This window comes from Corvus moneduloides, chromosome 1 (genome assembly GCF_009650955.1).
Source record: "Corvus moneduloides isolate bCorMon1 chromosome 1, bCorMon1.pri, whole genome shotgun sequence".
NCBI lineage: Eukaryota > Metazoa > Chordata > Aves > Passeriformes > Corvidae > Corvus > Corvus moneduloides.
In genome coordinates this window covers 3,854,494-3,873,251 of record NC_045476.1, presented here as the reverse complement: position 1 = coordinate 3,873,251, position 18,758 = coordinate 3,854,494, and the positions used below count along the sequence as shown (strand labels likewise).

At 42.4% G+C, this 18,758-nt stretch overlaps 1 protein-coding gene across 3 annotated transcripts in view; it reads right to left on the bottom strand.

The window, feature by feature from the left end:
- The window catches only part of CRHR2 (corticotropin releasing hormone receptor 2), a 143,553-nt gene that overhangs the window by 26,225 nt on the left and 98,570 nt on the right, over window positions 1-18,758 (bottom strand). For all 3 annotated transcript variants that reach the window (XM_032095660.1, XM_032095822.1, XM_032095741.1), the window contains 4 exons: window positions 18,045-18,162; window positions 14,920-15,073; window positions 12,118-12,178; window positions 7,985-8,057 (listed from right to left, as the gene is read on the bottom strand). In XM_032095660.1, the coding sequence (XP_031951551.1) occupies window positions 7,985-8,057; window positions 12,118-12,178; window positions 14,920-15,073; window positions 18,045-18,162 (406 nt within the window). The remainder of the gene's footprint in view (window positions 1-7,984; window positions 8,058-12,117; window positions 12,179-14,919; window positions 15,074-18,044; window positions 18,163-18,758) is intronic.

Sequence of the window (18,758 nt, the reverse complement as noted above, 5' to 3'; positions counted from 1 at the left end):
CTTCTAGAAGCACATTTCAATGTGTTCACTTTTAATGATCAAAAAAACCCAAAACTCACTCCATTTCAGAAAGACACTTGGCTCAGTAGGACCTTTTAGAGAAGTCTGATCTGAAGATCAATTTTCAGTGCATAATCAGATGGGGTTTTAATGTCTGCTTGTCCTTGCTGGGCCTGAGACCACAGCTCGTGGGGCTGATGGGGGGAGTTTGCTCAGGAGAGAGGACACGATCTGGGAATCAAGCAGGGAACAGGCAGCTGCACACAGCCTGCAAGAGCTGAAGGCTTGGAGATGAAAATGGAGCTGTTTTCTCAGCTGGAGAGAATCCACACAGTTCTAGTGGCTACCAGACTGAGCCTGACTTAGAGGCAGAGGAGAAGCCTCTGGTGTTTGTTCCTCAGACAGATCACAGTGTTTCAAAAGAAGAAGGATCTCACTGCACTGCAAAGTGAGTTTTCCTAGAAAAGAGCCTCAGGGCTGCATTGAGCAAAGTACACAATTATTTGTCAAGGACTTCTTTGTCATTACTGGAGCTCTATATCAACAGATTAATTCCTCAGAGCTGGGCAGCTCTATCAAAACCCACACATCAGGTCCATAAATGGAGACCGAGGAAAGGTCATTTAAGAGAGGTAATGATGACAGGCAGTGCATCCTTTTTATTTCTCTTTAGGCTCATTTTAGATTTTCATTCATTTCTGTTTATCCCTGTTTTCTGCTTCCTAATGGAAAACATAATTAAGGAATTTTACCTTGACATTTACTGGTGGATGAAATGAATCCAAAGGCAAAGTCTTGAAGACAGAATAAAATTATTTCTTCTTTTCCTTTATTTATTCCATGCTAAGAGTGTCCTTATTGCTGGAGTAAGATGCTCTCCAACTACAGATGGGAGAGAAAAAGTTCTCCTATCTTGCCAGAAGTTTAGTCTTTTCATTTCTAAATGGGGATGAAAATTCAGACCCCCAAAATGGAGTTACAAGCCAGTGATCCAAAAAGTATTTGAGCCATCTGTTTTGGCACCGTTCTATTATAACCTGAACACACGAGCCCAGAAACTCTTCTGAACCAAAAGAAACTTTTCAGTAAATGATTTTGGTGATAAAATTTTTCTCTCATAAAAACCAAACTCCATTTGAGAGGAAATTTATCTCCCTTAGCAAGATGAAATAGCCAAAGTGCACAAAAGAGGCAATGCTGACTCTGAAGGCTTCTCTGCAGTTTTCCCCAAGCCCAGGAGTTTAAAAGGGAGGTCATTAAGCTCTGCTCTTTCTCTTTTAGGAATTCAATGGACAACTGGCTTTTATTTTGCTCATTTTCTGCTAAGCTTTTATTTCATGCCTCACAGAAAGCTTGTGCTCCTGTGCTTCCCAGAATGTTTGTTCCTCTTCACTCCCAGGAACGGTAAAAATTGTTCTATTTAGAATTTGTATTTTTATGCAAAGTGGTAAAATCACCTCAGGGTTAAGTAACCCAAACTGGGATCAGAGAAGTCATTTTAGTGGGAGCTCTGGATGCTGCCATCCTGACCTCAGATGAGCACTCTGCCAGTTAATTAATGCTTTGTTTTAATTGTTCTACCATGCTGGCCTGATCTGATCCTCAGACGGGGCCTTTTATCACAAAAGTTTCCTTTTCAAAGGTCACAGGCACCACAATGAGTCCTTTGGGCAAAGGGCTGGAAAATACTTTCACATACAATCAAAAATAACGAGATGGGATTAAGAAGAATGACTATTTCACAAACAGAAGTAGAAATTTCAGAAAATCTGTAGAATGTACGTGGTATTGGACACCTTGCTGGGCACCTATTGACTCCACAACTACAGAATGTAAACAGCAGGAAGTCAGTAACAGCAATGGTGGAAAAATTTGAGATAAATTCTGGATGGACTGTAATCAAACCAGCACATTATCTTTGTGCTCTGTGCAGCCAGCACAGCCTGCGTGCAAACCAGCAAAAGTTGTGATAGAAGTCTTGCAAGAAGAACTCGGGGATGTCAACAGGTCATGAACTGCAAACCTGCAGCAGTGGAGGAACTGCTCATCTTTAGAGCAAAAAGAAAATTTAAAAAAATCAATAGGAAAACTAATTTAATCAGTGTTTGAGGAAAAACATGAGCCATTCAGTTAGGAAGGAGAAGGGGAAAGGAAAAAAAATACAAATAATAATAATAAAATCTCAGTCTCTGAACACAACAATGCAGAAGTGGAAGCAGAAGCATGAAGAGAGTCAGCAGAAACGAAGAAAATATTCAGAGAAGCAATTGCATCAGCAAGGAGGATGCTTGCACAGGACCAGGGAATGCTTTTCAACAAAAAAACCCCCATAAATGAAATGCTTATAGCCACATACCCAGGTGAGATGCTGCTATACATAAAACGGCAAGTGAGCAAACTTTTGTTTCTTTGGAAGATCAGAAGAAAGGAACTTCAGCAATGTGGACTGTGGTGTTTTAAATGGAGCAAGAAGTGAAGACAGTGACAGGACAAGAGGGAAATGGCTTCAAACTGGAATAGAGTAGGTTTAGATTGGGTATTAGGAAGAAATTCTTCCCTGTGAGGGTGGGCAGGCCCTGGCACAGGGTGCCCAGAGAAGCTGTGGCTGCCCCTGGATCCCTGGAAGTGTCCAAGGCCAGGCTGGATGGGGCTTGGAGCAACCTGGGATAATGGAAGGATAACTCTCATTTATGAAAGCTTCCTTTCTGTCAATAAATCAGCTGATTTTGTTAATAAGCTTAAGCACCTCCACCCTCTGATGTGACACACTTAAAAACCCTGTCTTTCCACAGCCTTGGTTTTTGAAAAACTGAATAAACTCAGCTTTTTAACTGAAAATTACTTTCTGTCATGGCCTTCCAGAGCATCAGCCAGTGGCTGCTACGTTGAGATACTGGCATATCCCATAACCTGAAGCTGGGCTGGGCAGATTCTTTGTAGAGAAGAGAAACAAGGTGTGAAGGGGAAGAATGACGTGGTTAGTGGAGTCCTCTGAAAGAGTCAATATGAGGACAAGGAGGATCCAGTGGACAATCCTTTGAAAGGAGCTCAAATTCCAAACTCCAAAGGTTCCCACAGAAATTTGGCTGTTGGGGGTTTGGAGGGAAGAGCACTATGCATATGAGGAAAAAAGGGTAGGAATACATATGTATATGTGTATATATACACATATATTATTCTGATTTCTCAATGCAAAGAGGCTACCAGCAGATCTGTGCTGTTTCACACAGATCTCAGTGATCTGTAAAAGGGATTGAAGAACAGGCTGACCGGTTTTTAGTGGCATCAAACTGCTCAGAACAGCAAAAATCAAGACTGATTGCAAAGAGCTGTCCAGGGACTGAGTGATCAGGCAATAATGTGGCACAGGAAATCACATGATGTAAAGGTAACACCACGGGGGAGACAAACAATCTCAGCTTTACACAGAGAGTTATGAGCTCCGGGAGTGTTCATTCACAAAAGAAATGCTGCAATTACACTCACTGGCTCCCTGAAAGCCTCATCTCAGTTGCCAGTGGAAGAAAGGAAACAAAAAAATGTCTGGAATTACTGAGAAAGTAAAAGAAAATAAACCAGGTAACAGGGTGCTGCTGTAAAAATCCATTTGTGTGGTCACACCTTGATTGATTTGATCTTGCCACCACAAAAATGCGACATCTTTAATGACCAGCACATCATAAAGACCTTTTGGGTATCTGTGGTTTTCTCTCCTGAGCACAATTCCACACTGCAATAAGGACACTTAACTCCTCTACTTGTCTTCCAGGAATCTCAAAGCAAAGGAAGATAATTTTAAAATAATCATTCAAGTTGCTTTATAGCTGGGGAAGCTGAGCTTTGAGCAGCAATATAGCTTATTCGAAATTAAACAGCTGATGAAGGCAGAGGCAGAAGTGAACTCCAGATCCTCCCCCACCTCATACACCCACTCACTCCAGCAGCTAATTGGTTGTGGTGAATTATTTTCAAACAGACACATAAAAACGCAGAGGCTGCAAAACTGTTCAGTTCTCAAGCACAAGAGGGGGAAAAAAATCTATTAAAGCTGAATGAAAGGTTTGGGGGGAAAAACATTGATCTGCTTATTTGAAAAATTACAGATTTATACAATCTTAGCTCTGAGAAATATTGCAGAGCGGTTCATAGCTGGGGTCAATTCACAGCAGAAGTTACTGAGGGAAAAAGCAGCCTCAGGTAACTGCCTCTGGTGCTTCTTCTCTTGAGGTCTGTCCTCTGACCCTGCTGTGTTTTTGTGGTTCACCAATTCTTTGGCAAGTTTACATTTAAAATTGAACACAATAAATGTATTTTCTTTAATAAAATCAGGATGAAATTCACTTCCCTGTTGTTTTTTTCGAACCCTTTGCCCCTTGTTTAGCTTCAGAGAGGGGTGTGTGATTAAAACTCGGTTCCGTGACTCTGAGGAAACAGATCAGAATTAAAAAACCCCAATGCATTAATTTGAAGAGAAAATACCTAATAGAGTGTGTTTTCCTTGTGCTACCAGAAATTAAATTTCAAAGCATCCAATGTGCTAAATTATTATATCTCTTGAGGGATGTGCTCAAGCCAAAATCCATTCAGGAATGAAACAAAAAAAAGGATGATAACCTACATTTTCTCCCTTAGATTTTTTGTCATTAAAAATACAGGTTTCTTGCCCAATATACAGAATCAGCACTTATATTCCATTTCATTCTTTTCTGGAATTGTCTCTGCAATTGTTTCCCTGTTTTCAGCCCAAGTCAATCTCCAAGCTCCTTCTTCAGACAAGTAGAAAATCAATCAAACAACTCAACTGCATCGTTCAAAGTTTTTGTCCCTGACATACAACACAATATTGTGATCTAAAGATGGACTTGAGGGCTGCTGCCATAATCAAAGGCCTTTTTTAGGCCAATCTTTACTTCCCAGTGAGGCTTAAAGCTTCAGCATGGCCGGCTCCTTGTGTTACACCGTCCTGTGCTGCAGCAGCTCAATGTAAGAAAATGAGAAATCGAAACCAGTGGAAGTAATTTTGGACAGAAAAAAAATCCTTAAAAAGTAATATTTAAACAGAATTGCATCTTTAGAAGCAATTTTTTATCCCTCTAAAAATGTTTAGTACTCTAATCATACTGCCACTGGTTGGTGTAATGATGCTCCTGGAATACACAAAGATGTGTCCAAGAGGTAGCCAAAGCTCACCTGAGCTGGACACTGAGCTCTTGGCTCTTCACTCAGGTGAGTGAACCCAATTTTAACCACCCCAGGCTGAGTGTTCCCAGGGGTACAGGAACTGTAATTTCATGGAGTATTTAGACTTTCAGCTTTTAGTGTTAGTGCCCTTTCGGAAATAACATTAATTTCTTCTTGTAACATTCCTGTAACTTTATTTTTTCAGCCGAGTCCTGGGATAGCTGTCTCACAGAATTGTCACAGAATGGTTTGGGTTGGAAGGGACCTAAAAGATCATGCAGTTCCACCCCCCTGCCAGGTGCAGGGACACCTTCCACTGGACCAGGTTGCTCCAAGCCCTGTCCAACCTGGCCTTGGACACTTCCAGGGATCCACAGCTCTCTGGGCAACCTGTGCCAGGGCCTCACTACCCTCACAGAGAAGAATTTTTTCCTTCCTAATATCCCATCTTAATCTACCCTCCATCATCTCAAAGCCATTCCTCCCTGTCCCATCAGGACTTTGTCCTGTCCTGTACATTCTTTCACAAAACACAGCTCCACTTCAATTCCTCCTTAGTTCAAACCCCACTCATGAGCTGTGACTGAAAGAGGTCACAGAGTCGTCCTATTTTTGAAATCTCTGTGTTTTCCACTTGTGGTGACCACTGCTCACTAGAGAGGAGAGGAAGGTGGCACTTTGTCCCCATCTGTGCTAAGGGAGAGACATAATCACATCTGAGCTTGGCTGTGCTGCCCTGAGTGCACGGCAGATGTCAAATGGCAGGGCTCTTAGCCCAGCACTTTTCACAGCACCCTTGAAAGGGTCAGTGACTCCAATAACAGCAAGTGATGCTTCAGTCATCACATGCAGTTTGAATTTATTCACATAAGGAACAAAACACGAGCAAGTCAAGTGGCTTTAAGACACCGTGGAGTTGTGTGTTTTAATTAGAAACACTCCAAAGGTGAAATGACAGTGCAAATTAAAAAAACTAAGTGGGGGAGCAGATTTTAGGAATCAGGAGTGTGCTGTAACAGGAACTTTCAGATTTTCTGTTTAGATTGTTTGCAGAGAGGTATTTTCCTCCCCCAGCAGTGCTTTCTGAGGGGAATAACCCTAAAGTGAGGGGAGGAAGAGCTCACCCTTATGTCACTTCTCTAAATGTTATCAGCTGCTTTCCACTGCACAGTGCAATTACTGCTGTTACCTCATTAGTGTTTTAATCAGAGCTCACGTGCAGGCAGGCCAAGGTAGGAAGGTTCAACTCCCAGTCTCAGGTCTGGGCTCTTCAGTCACTGGCCCAGTTTAGAGGGGTCTCAAGGCTGCCCCAAGTAAGAGGCAGAGACCTGGATAGAAAGAGGCAGCCCCCAACTACACCTCCATCTTCTGTGGCTCTTTGTGGTCTTTAAATATTTCAAGTGCTGTTCTGGGGAGAAAAAGCTATTTTCATTACTATGGTATCTGTCAGAGATGCTACCCAAGGATTTTATAGGTCCTGTGGACTAAAGGCTTATGGTAAATTCACAGCCACAGATTTCCAGCCAATGATGTGAAATCCAAGTGCTCCGAGTATCACAAATCTCCCACCTTGTGTTGTCTAAATAGGATTTATTTGTGAGGGAGTCTCTGTATCAGTCAGGTCAATTTACTGTGAGGTTGTTTCTGGTTTTGTGACGGCTCCCTCAGCAACACAAATTATATTGTGTGTATCACACCCGTTGCTATTCCTCTTCTTAGAACATAAAGAAAAGAATTTTTACACAAAAATATACTACTATTATGGGGGTCTTTTCCTCTTTTCAGGTGATTTTTTTGCTGTACCTTAACAGTTAACACAGAAATGAACTCTCCTGCTCTCAGGGCACACACTCACATCAGCTGCTGGGCAAGCTGTGTTCCTGGGCAACACAGGAACTTTAGTCACACTGAATCCCATGAACAGGCACTGACAAGGTGAGAACATGAGGCTCCTTAGCCTTGAGAAAGCTGCCAGTGGTGCCTGTTCTGGAGCATCTGCACCTTCCCCATGGGGGCTGGAGTGACAAAAGGAACAGCAAACCTCGGCTCCCTAAAAGAGGGGAACCCACTGAGCCTGGGGAATTCTCTGTTGGTTCATCTGCCTGGAGGAGAAGAATAATTTTTTTCAGCTTTGTCCTTACTAATAGCTAACTAATGCTTTCCATCCACAGCCAGTTTTGGATTTTTTCTGGGAAAGCACCAGTGTGCTTCAGCTGAAGGCTCGAAATGGGTTATGAATGAGCTTCCTTCTCCCTCTGCCTACTCTTGGTTGGCACAGGAGACGGACTGTTGGGTAAACAGATAAACAGCCTGGTAACTGTGGGCAGCACAGGGAAGGAAACTTCACAAAAGGAAATCTAGAAACAAACACACAGCAGTGATGGTGATGCAGAAAATGGACATGACTGTGCAAGATGCAATTCCTGACCATGATTATTACACTTTTCTAAATAATGTGAGTGACAGAATTGCTGTAGCTGTCCAGAGTCCCAAGTGGGTGAGCAGATATTGCACTACACCTCCTGGTTTTGAACATTTTTCCTTCCCACATCTCAAAACCTTGTACAAAGGCAAACAGCACTGCAGCAGGAGGAGGAAAGAATGGCCCAAAACCAAAGAAACAGCCAAAACCAACTAATTTCAATTCTTGCAGTGTTATCTACTGTGGCCACTTCAGAGAACACCTGAAGATGTTTGGCCTTGTTTGCATCTTATTTTCCATAAAAGCAGATGTGGAGCATCATAGATCAAATCTCCTCTCAGTGGGAGATGGCAGTGTCCTCCCACCCACATAAACACTTACCAGGAGAACAAGAATCACTGGCCCTTGGTATATGTAGTCAATATATTTCCCTGGCTCTTTTCCAAACCAGCACCTGTAAAAAACAAAACAAGTAAGAAAACAATTTGTAAAGGTAAATTCACTTATTTTAGACTGTAATATGTTGGATATAGAGAGGCGTTTCTTTTTTCACTGTATTGTTTAATCATATATAAATTATCAGCAAGTAATTGAGTTTTCTGCTGCAAATCACCTGCTGTTGGACACAGATCTGAGCCCCATTTCCCCCTCCCATTAGAACATTCATGTTCCCTCTATGTTTTTGGCTATTGCCTACGTAAATACTTCCAAGAAATGTGAGAACCTGCTATAAGGAGGATGCAGGAGATGTCTGAGAAAGGGATCAAAGAAATATTCTGTGTAAGAGAAAAAAAACCCTGTTATCCATTGCAGCGCCCGAAGACACATTGCACAAAGTAAGGGCTGTAACTTAAAACATCTCAAGTTGCATGGAAATGCTGTCTAAATAAAATACTGAAAGAATAAGGAGTCACCCCATTGGCTTTGAATGAATCTGGGGACCACTGGAGACTCCAGTCATCGAGTGACCATCCCTGGAAGTGCTCAAAAACCATGTAGATGTGGCACTTGGGGCCATGGGTTAGTGGAGGACCTGGCATAGTTGGGTGAGTGGTTGGGCTCCGTGAGCTGAGAGGCCTTGTCCAACCTTAATGATTCCATGGCCACCAAAGCCAGCAGGCAGAACAGAGCCATCCTTTGATGGTACCAAATTTCTGCTCCAACATCACCTTCCAAACTGTCTGGCACAACCCAAAATGGACAGGGAAATGGACTCAGGTGAAGTGAAATCACAGATAAACTGAGTGGCCTCAGAGCAGCAGAGAGCCTGGAGGTGTCGCACGCGACCGAGCGCTGGCTTGACTTCCTCTTCCACTAATTCCAAGTGTTTTCTCCCTGCTGTGTTATACAACAAAATACCCCTGTGATTTCACAGCAACCCACACTGACACTCGCTTCATCCTCTGCACTGGGAATAATAAATCTGTCATGCTGGTAAATGAATGAGAGACTGGGCTCAGGTCTGAACTCGCACCGTTCCGTTTTCCTTGGGGTAGTTTTGGACCAGGCCAAAAACTAATCAAGTCCAAAACTATTCCTGGGGAACATATCTGAAGCTATCAGCAGCCAGAGGACATTCCCAATAGTCCACGAACTGCAGCTCCCCTGATTTTGGAGGCCAAGAAGGTTTAATAATACGGGTGTGAATGATTCCATGCTATTTGGAAGCTGAGCCCCAGGAATTAATCCAGGCCCAACTCATTTAGCATTACAGATACAGCCACGGGGTCTGGATCCAGGATTCCACCAAGCAAAGACAGATTTGCGTTCATAATTCCTGAAGGCTTAGATCATTGGAGCTCCAGATCCCTCAGGAAGTAGATTTTGGAGTCCAAGGGTCTGAGAGTTTTCTTCCCTGTCATGGATACCACACAACAAGTCGATACAGCAGAAGTTATGCCTTCCCCATGTTTGCTTTGTGGAACAGATAATTTAGTGCCACTGGAGACATGGAAACAAGGAGAATTCTGAGCTAAGGAGACCATGGAGCCAGATTTGCACTTTTACAAGCAGCGAGATGTAATAGGTGTTGCCTCCAAGAGGTTGCAGTCTGTAAGACACGACCTCACAGGTCCAGGGGAAATGAGCTGGGATTAGGAAAGCTCTGGTTCAGATGGGACCCTTATGGATCACACCACGCCCTCAAAGCCTCCCTCCAAAATGTGTTGTTTGCTGAAACAGGAGGAGCTGGTTGCCCATTGCAAGATGCTCTGAGTGGACAGGAGAGCTGAGGTATGCAGCTGGAATCAGGAACACAGCTCAGTACCTGACAATTATTTGCCTTTTCTTGGCTCAATTCCTACATCCTTTGAGTTCCAAACGAATGAGGGAGCTTTGAATGTTTCAGAAATCTGAAAGATGTCTGCTATTCCCTGGTGCCCTGGCGAAAATAAGTGTGAATTGATAATTTTGCAACTCATCTTTCAAAATTTGGGCATGAGAGCAAGACTTGGAATAAGGTACTTCCTCCAGCCAAGTTATCATCCAAGAAGAATCCCCAGGGCAGCCTTAAATGAATGAAACTGGGTTTTTGAATTTTATTTTTTTTTATGTAGCTGGAAAGATATGAAGAAAAAATAATTACAAGATATGCCAGGGCAGGAAACAAAATTCTCCAGAACTCGCAAGACCTACATTTGAGAGAAGATTTTGAAGGGTATTTTGGGAGAACTATTTTTTATTGCCTGAAACTCAGAGAACTAAGAGAAGCACAGAGTTCCTGGGAAGCTGGCTGATCTAGCAGAGGGACTAATAAGAAGCAGACTGAGGCATGTGGCAGAACTTAGTGGGCTAGAAAAAGTCAGCAAAGAATTTGGAACAGAGCTGGTAGAGCACAAACGAGGTTCCAGGGCAAAGGCTGCTAACTGGAATTTAAATGTTACTTAGCTGGAAGACCAAAATGATGAAATTTATTATCTGAAGTCCAGTATTAGACCAAGGCTGTGCTGAGTGAAGAATTAATGTGGATTTACTTCCACGCACTCTGAGGAAACAACGTTGTGGCCAAAGGCAGACTCTGCAACATAGGACTCTCCAGGGGAGTTGGTGCTCCAGGTTCTTTTTGTAGGTGGTGGAGAAAAAACAAAAATCAGCATTTTTAGGTCTGTGTTGCTCCCAATGGGCTGTAAACCAGCTCTGCTACATTATAATCTAAATATTTCTGATGAAATCTGGTGAGTAACGCCGAGAGGAGACAGCTATTTGCCAGAGACACTATAAATGTCTGCATTTGATTAGCAATATTTCATATTTAGAGTCTTAACTGTTCTAACTGGGACCTTTAGCTGAGGTATTGCAAACTGTTCTGCCAATCATCTGAAGTCTTACTTTAAATCCAGCACACACCATTGTTTCTGTAATAAAATAATTTCTTTAAAAGCAAAAAGAGAAAAATCACTGACAATTATTTGGTGCATCTGTGTGAAATAAGAGCCGTTTAACCACTTTTTATTCTTTTTTTTACCTCTGGAAGGATAAACAAACACTCCCTGAATATTGAAGAGGACAATTTAGGAAGACAGTTGTGATAAGATTCAGATATATAGAACACATTTCTGTTGAATAGCACTACTTAATATTCTACAGGCTTCTCCAATAGCTCTTTATATAACCAAACCCACCACTGGTTTTATCACTATTGTTCATTAGATCTCCCTAATGTTCTTCCCCTTAACAAATGCCCATCAATGAAATTACTGCAATAATTCTTAATAGTTTGTGTGGGTTTTTTAAAATTGAGATTTGACAGTACTTTTTTTTTCTTGGAGTTGCCATATTTTGCTAAAGAACTGGTAAACCCCAGACAGGATATTTGCCACAGTACCAATTATAGTTGCCTCACAGTGCAAAAAATTATCTCTATGAAGTACAAAGACTAAAAAGTGAAGAAGTTGGTTGAAGCATTTCCTTAACATTCTTTCTGTGTGCTATTTTGAGCTTTTAAACTACGATGAGCTACACAACCTGAACCCAAACAACTTAAATGGATACTCAGATGGAGAAAGAGGAGTTTCCCATTTTTTCCTGAATTTTGGGCTGTCCCAAACAGTGTTGGAAGCTGCAGGCAAATCCACGTTTGCTGTCCATGCCCAGTTGGCTGGGTCTGACCTCCTGGGAGCGGCACATGATTCCCCCAGTGCTCAGGACAAATGGACAACAGCCCTGGCAAGGAGCAACGTCAGGACCCTGGATTTTAGAAGAGGAGCTTGCAGCTGTTTAAATAATTAGTGGATGAAATCCCCCTGGGAACCTGTCCTTAGGGACAGAGGAACTGATCAGACCTGGCAGCTCTTTAAGGACATTTTTCTTAGAGAACAAGAGCTCTCCAATCCCATGTGTAAGAAACCAGGCAGGACAGGCAGGGAATGGGCATGGCTGAGCTCCTCACACTGAGGAAGAAGGAAATGCACAGCCAGTGGAAGCAGGAATATGTGCCCTGGGATATGGTTTGGATGTGTATTCATGTCCTAATTTGTTTAGAGAGCCACACAAACACAAACAACAACGTCACTTACTGTTCGTTTTCATAATACAGCTTGCCAATGGCCCAGGCAATGATGATTGGACAGGGAATACCTGCAGGAGCAAAAAAACTCAGGAGTTAATCATGGATGGATGGATGGATGGATGTATCCATGGTACCAAAGTAAATTCAGGTTTGTGCAAGGAGAGTCTGAGTTAATGAACTGGGAGACTCTAAATACAAGTGGTCCTATCTTGGTCTGCTTGAGACATCACAACTGCTAAGATTTTTAGTTCAAAAATTTAAAAAAAAAAAGATAATCTTGACAAAACTTCAATACCAATAAGGGAAGGGAATAAAAATATTAACAAACACAGACACGAATACCTGTATTTCCATAGAAGTGACCAGAACAATTTTGGCTGACTTAAAGGCAGTTTTGGTCCCTTATCATTTTCCTGCAGCTGACACAGCAAAATCTTAAAAGACAGTACTTGGGAGTGGGTGTTTAGGTTTTTATTTCCCTGGCTCCAAAAAGCTTGTAAACTTAATGGGATCTTTGGATGAAGCACATTTGCAAAACTTTCAACAAGTTTTTTGAGTTCAGTGTTCCCTATGAAACAGGGTTGTGAGAAAGAATAGTTTGATATCTTGCAGCATCAGAATTCTTGTTTTTTTTCTCCTTCTGAAGGATCCAGCTACTTTTAACTTTACAGACATCACTGCACTCCCTAAGAAGCGTTTGTGTTAGGCCTTCCAAACCAGCTGGTTTGAAGGGGATTTGCTGGAGGAGGAATCTGGAAGGGAGGAAGAGTAAATGGAACTGGCCTTTTGACTCACATTCAAGCAAGGACTAGACTGATGTCAAAATTAGAAGGGGAGAGTTTTCCCTCTCCATTCCCCCTTTAACTCCTCACCTCAGGAAAACCCAAACAAGTCCAGCCTTGCCAGCTCCATCCCTCATTCCAAACTCCAGGTTCATGTCCCTCTGAAATCGCTGAGGTGAGTGCATGGACAGGGCCCAGATCCAGTGACTCTCACGAGTATCTGCTTCTACCCCTGTGTGAGCAACGTGACTTAAAGCCTCATGGAGGAGCAGAGGTGGATTTGTTTCTAACACAGCCTTTTAACCTCGCATTTGCTGCATCTCTCGTGGGAAATGGAGGCTTTAAAGAGATGGAAAGAGAACCACGACACAGAAGGGATGGGCCTGAGCTGCTGAGGGGTCATCTTTAACCTCAGCAAGGAGTGCTCTGATCTCCTGCCCCAACATCCCTGGTGATTCCTCGAGTGATTGAAGGGGCTGGGTGGCCCTCCAAATGATTGTGCTGTCTTTCATTCTGTTCACCACAGTCTCAAAGGGTCTGGTGCACTCATGTTCCCATGTTCTTGTGAGGAATGGACAGAGAAAATGGAGCCACGTCCTCTCTCCTGAAGGAAATTATTTTACTTTTCCTTGTGAAGTGAAGAACAGGGATTTGAGAATGAGACTGGTAAAAAAATGTGTATGGGGAGGCAGAGCAAAGCCAGAATGCACCCAAAAGGTGGGTGGAAAGGTATGTGTAGCTCACACCACTCCTGCATTAGTAAAGAGAGACCCAGAGGGTTCTGACAGAGGTAGGGAGGGAAAACACCAGGGATCAAACCAACCTGTGAGAGCTGTGTAAGCAGCTGATTTTCCAGTTTGCTGAGAGAATTGGAAACTGTTGGGGAAAAAATTGAATCAACTCCCCAAATAAACATTTTCTTTCGACTACAACTCCTCTTTCCTCCCATTTGATTTTGGATTGAATGACGTATTTTGTTTCAAAGGCTGTTTCTGCCTTCAGAACTGCAATCCAATTACTTCTGCAGAGAGGGAGAGGCACTTCTGAACAAAATGTCATTCTGCTTTCACAAAAGAAAATATTGGTGACTTTTTCCCACCTTTCTTCCTTCAACAGAAAAGAACTGCCAGATTCACTGGTTCAGTTGGACCTCAGATTTCCTTTCACGTGAACAAGCTGCCTGCACGGGGCCTGTCCTGCCAAACGTCTCCTGGCCAAGTTCAAAACATGGACATACTGGTTGGGAAGGACCTCTGAAGCTGCTTGCTCCAATTTCCTGCTCTGAGCAGAACTATCAACACTCACCCACCTCAGCCAGGGCTTAGCCTGGCAGTATTTTCAATATCCCCAAGGTCAGAGGTTTCACAGCTTGTAAGTCACATATTCCAGTGCTGCACCATCTCCTGGTACATTTTCTGTTTCCTTTATGTCCAACTGGAACCTCCCAGTCTGCAGTTTATGGATTTGTCCCTCCTTATAACATCTGCTACTACCAAGAAGAATTTGGCTCCATCATCTTTTTAATTATCTTTCAAATCACTCCTGGTACCAAACAGATCCCTCCTCATCTTCCTCTTTGCCAGATTAAAACTCAGCTCCTTCAGCCTCATATCACAGCTCATGCCCTTCAGATCCCTGATCACATTTTCACCTGGAGAATCTCCAGTTTTCCACATCCCTTTTTGACCTCAGAGGCCATACGTGACCACAGCATCCCAAAGGCAGCTTTACCACAGCTGAGTCTCTGAGTAGCCCCAAGGACAGTACAAAGATGACGTGTGACTCTTTGCCAAAGGCTGTTTTCTAGGAACAAATCCCTCAGCAGTCCAAATGACAGCTGTAGGGCTGGACTGGCAGATAATTAGGCTTTTTTTCAAGTCAGCTCCTCACTTAGAAGTGTCTGTTCAGACTGAGAGATCCAGATTTCACCTCCGTGGGATTTGTAATATTTACTCTTGCCTCTCTTGTCTTTAACACTTTAATGCCAGGTACCACAGAGCACCATTTTAACCACAAAAGGCACTTACACCATCCTATGAAGAGGAAGACCCATTTCCTCAGCTTATCTGTGGAGTAGGTCATCACTATAGCAGTGTGTAAGTAGCAGCCTTCCACAAACATCCAGAAGAAGTTGGTCACCACAAAGTAATTGTAGACAGTGGTAATACATCGACACCAGGGCTGGAAAGGGAACAGAAAAGAATATTTCAAAGTCATGGTGAGAACATTTAAGAGATTCTATATGTTGTTATCCCCTTAAAAAAATCATTGGTAGAATTTATTCATGGGATGCAGATTTATCCTGTGGCTTGGAATCACAGTATTTTAGGTGCTGACAGGAACTCACAGCTCCATCTGAGACCTTCTGCTGAGGCTGGCTTCGACCAGGGTCTGCTGTATCTAAACACGTCTGGAAAATTCAGGTTCCAGAACAAGCCTCCAAGAGCTGCAGCTCATTTGACCACAGGTGATCTCTGTTAGTGCCACAATCTTGCTTCCTTTCCACTGAAAGGAAGGAGCACCACTGATATTTAGAAAAAAATACTTTAAAGGCAAGTTTTTATCAGCCACTTCATCCCCTCTGTTCCTGCTGTCAGTACTACAACTCTGTTAAGTCACACCATGCCACGGGTCACCTCTGAATTTTGCCACAACCTCAACAGGAATTTTTGGTCTACCAGTAAAGGCCTCTCCTCAGAATGGCTGTGCAGTGAGAGCACAGCTGTGGGAAGCACGATTAGCTCCAGATGGGAACATCCCAGCCATAAATCACAAGGAACTGGTGGTAATTTCCACAGTGCTGCTCACCTAAGTCTGGGAAAACTTCTTTCTTACCATACATGGAATGTATTTCTTGAAGCACAACTCTAATTACCTGGGTTCTCTGCTGTCACTGATTTTGGTCATTTTGGTCTCACCATTCTCCAGCCTTTTAATTAACTCTGCATAATAATTTGAAACTTTTGACCCTCAGTTAATTTTATCTTAGCCTTCACATGCAGGAGATATTGCTGGTCTCCAGGCAGCCAACAGAGCAGCAGATGCACCATGAAACCCAGTAAAATTCTGAGGATTAGGAATTTATTGGGCAAGAAGCACAATTACAAAACGACAGCCCATCCACAAGTTGTGATTGCTTCTGTTTATGGAATGGAAATAAAAAAAAGAAATCCTTTGATGTGTTAAAGCTTTCACTACTGTATTATTTCATTAATATTTGAAATTTAGTTTGGCTTCACCCTTAAAATAGGATTAAACCCCAAAACAACCCAGAAGAAGACGAAACATTTTGTTTTCAGAAGTTTAAACCAAATTAAGTTTCCCTTTCCCTTTCCCTTCCCTTCCCTGTTTTTACAGGAATTGTAAAAAGCAATTATATCCAAGTCACTTTTTCCTGTGTCAGAACTGAGAGGAACTGGCCCATGGATTGGGAAGATTCTGGTAGATACAGACAAATACAAGTAACGGTGGTGAAAACTCCCCCTGCATGACTTCCCTAGGAGACCAGAATAAAATGAATTTTGAGCAAGTCCTTTGGGAATTGTGGATTTAGCAACATTGAATAGTAAACCAGATTTGCAGAGCTCATTAGTTTGAGCCATTCTGTTTATTTGACTGAGGATTCTTGATCCCCACATGTACCCACCATTAGGCTCCAGATAACCAATTCCTTCTGGAATTTTCTGTAAGCATTATAAACTTCATGCAAAATATTTCCACATCAATGCCGCTGTATCTGTGCTATTTAATCTCCACTGATCAGCACAGAAGAGATCATATGAAGATCTAGAATAAATGATGTTCCCATTCATTTTGGTGGTGTTATTTTGACTGACTTATCCCACAATCATGTAACAAAGTTATCACCGAGCTTGTATAAAGCACCTTTCCCAAAAAGGCTGCAGAGAAAAGATGAGTTAATGAAAACTGGGGCATGTGATGACCTGTCCTTATATTTGCAGGTTTATATTTCCATTGTCACTTTGTGCTCACATTTTAAAAGGTATTTGAGTGCCAGTCTCCAACAGATTTTTCCTAAATAACTAAAAATCTCAATAAAGATTTGCAGCATTGTCATGCGAGCAAGTCACACAGCATGAAACCACTGACCATGAAGCTCATAAACCCCCATCTTCTGGAGTGTGAGAATGCCAGAAACACAGACAGAGCGAACACTGAATTAACAGAATTTCCATTTTCTCAAAGGAGCATCTGGATGAACAATAATAGAGATTTATGCATGGACATCTTCTTTATCTGGGCACTAATGATTCCTCTATTTGTTCTCCCAGAGCATGGGACTGAAGTTCAGATGTCAAACCTTACGTCTGAAGAGCTAATCACGGATGGTGAGTGCCCAGCTGACATTAAAATGAAGCGAAGCATGGAAGTCACTCTGAGCATGTGGATAAGTGTCCCTTGCAATATTTATACCAACAAACTCAGCACCCCTGACGTGGTCTGTGCCTTAATTGTGTCTCCCCTGATGGGGGAGGCTTTTTAGAGTCTGTTCCAGGAGTCAGAATTGAACAGGACTTTCAGCCTTCTCTTTCTTCTGTAGTTGTTCATTAAATCTTATCTAGAAAGTACAGGCCACTGACGTGACCCAGACATAGCATGAAGCAGATAATGCAGGAAAAGCCAAATTATCAAGATTGCACAGCCCTTTTAAAGGTAAATTAAACAATGAAAACTTAAAATGCAAGATATTTTCACTTTTCTACCAATGTCTAATAAATTATCTAATCACCCAGGCAGGAACTGTGGAATTCTTTATCCAATCATCCCAGACCACTTCTACTGCAGAATATGGAGTAGATGAAGAAGAAGAAGAAGGTCTGGAGAACAACAACAATCCTCCATTTTGAAGTTTTTTGCTTTTATCTATTTACTATATTAATAAACCCAAAACCTCTAAATTTTTCACCCTGTGACAATCTTACATAGTATTCTATCACCTAATTCACACCAGATTCTAATTCTTCCCAGAGGCCAGGCAATAATTCTTCCCAGAGGCCATGGACGAAGGTCAAAGACGGTGTTGTCCAGAGGGATAGAACCCTTCAGAACAGGCAGAGAAGTGTTCTCTGTATTCTGGGCTCCCACACACCCCAAACTCCAGGGCAGGGCCCTGCCACCTCCCAGTACTCACTTCATTACTCTCGTGGATGTTGTGATCTATCATTTGAAGCAGAAACCACATCACATTCCTCAGGATGAACGTGGTGATCAAGTTCCAGTGGATAATATTCCGCAGGCATCGGATACTCCTGAGCAGGGAAACACATTTTAGTTAACATATACAGTGAATATATACACACACACACACATTAATAACTCTGTAAAACAATCTACTTAATTCTGTTCATTGCATGCCTTATCCCCCTGCAGTCCCTCTCTTACTCTATGAAACAGGAGGCTTGTGTTTCTGCAAAGCCATGTACAACAATTTGTGTGGACAACACAGGGAGCTCCCTTTGACAAAAATCAATTCAAACAAGTGAAACAGGATCTACTAGAGAAAAAAAAATCCAATATTCAAGCTGTCATTTCATCCTTGGTTATTAGTTTTGCTCCCCTTCCCTCCATCTCTAGAATAACTGGAATTGATAGAAAAGCCTCTGAACAACCAGGCTGCCCTAGAGGCTGCTGAGTTGCTTACAGAAGATTCTGTGACAAATATTTGTGCTGGAGTGGCAAAGCTAGAATAGTTTACATTTGGTTAGTTCTTGAACAGGCTCACCTGTGTGAGCTTGAATTAATGCCACAGGAGAGCACAGACTTCCTGGTTTTCAGTCCTGGGCTTAGCTGGCTGTACCTTAAACAAGGTAGAGCTGCACATCCTCCTTCATCAGGAAATATTTGT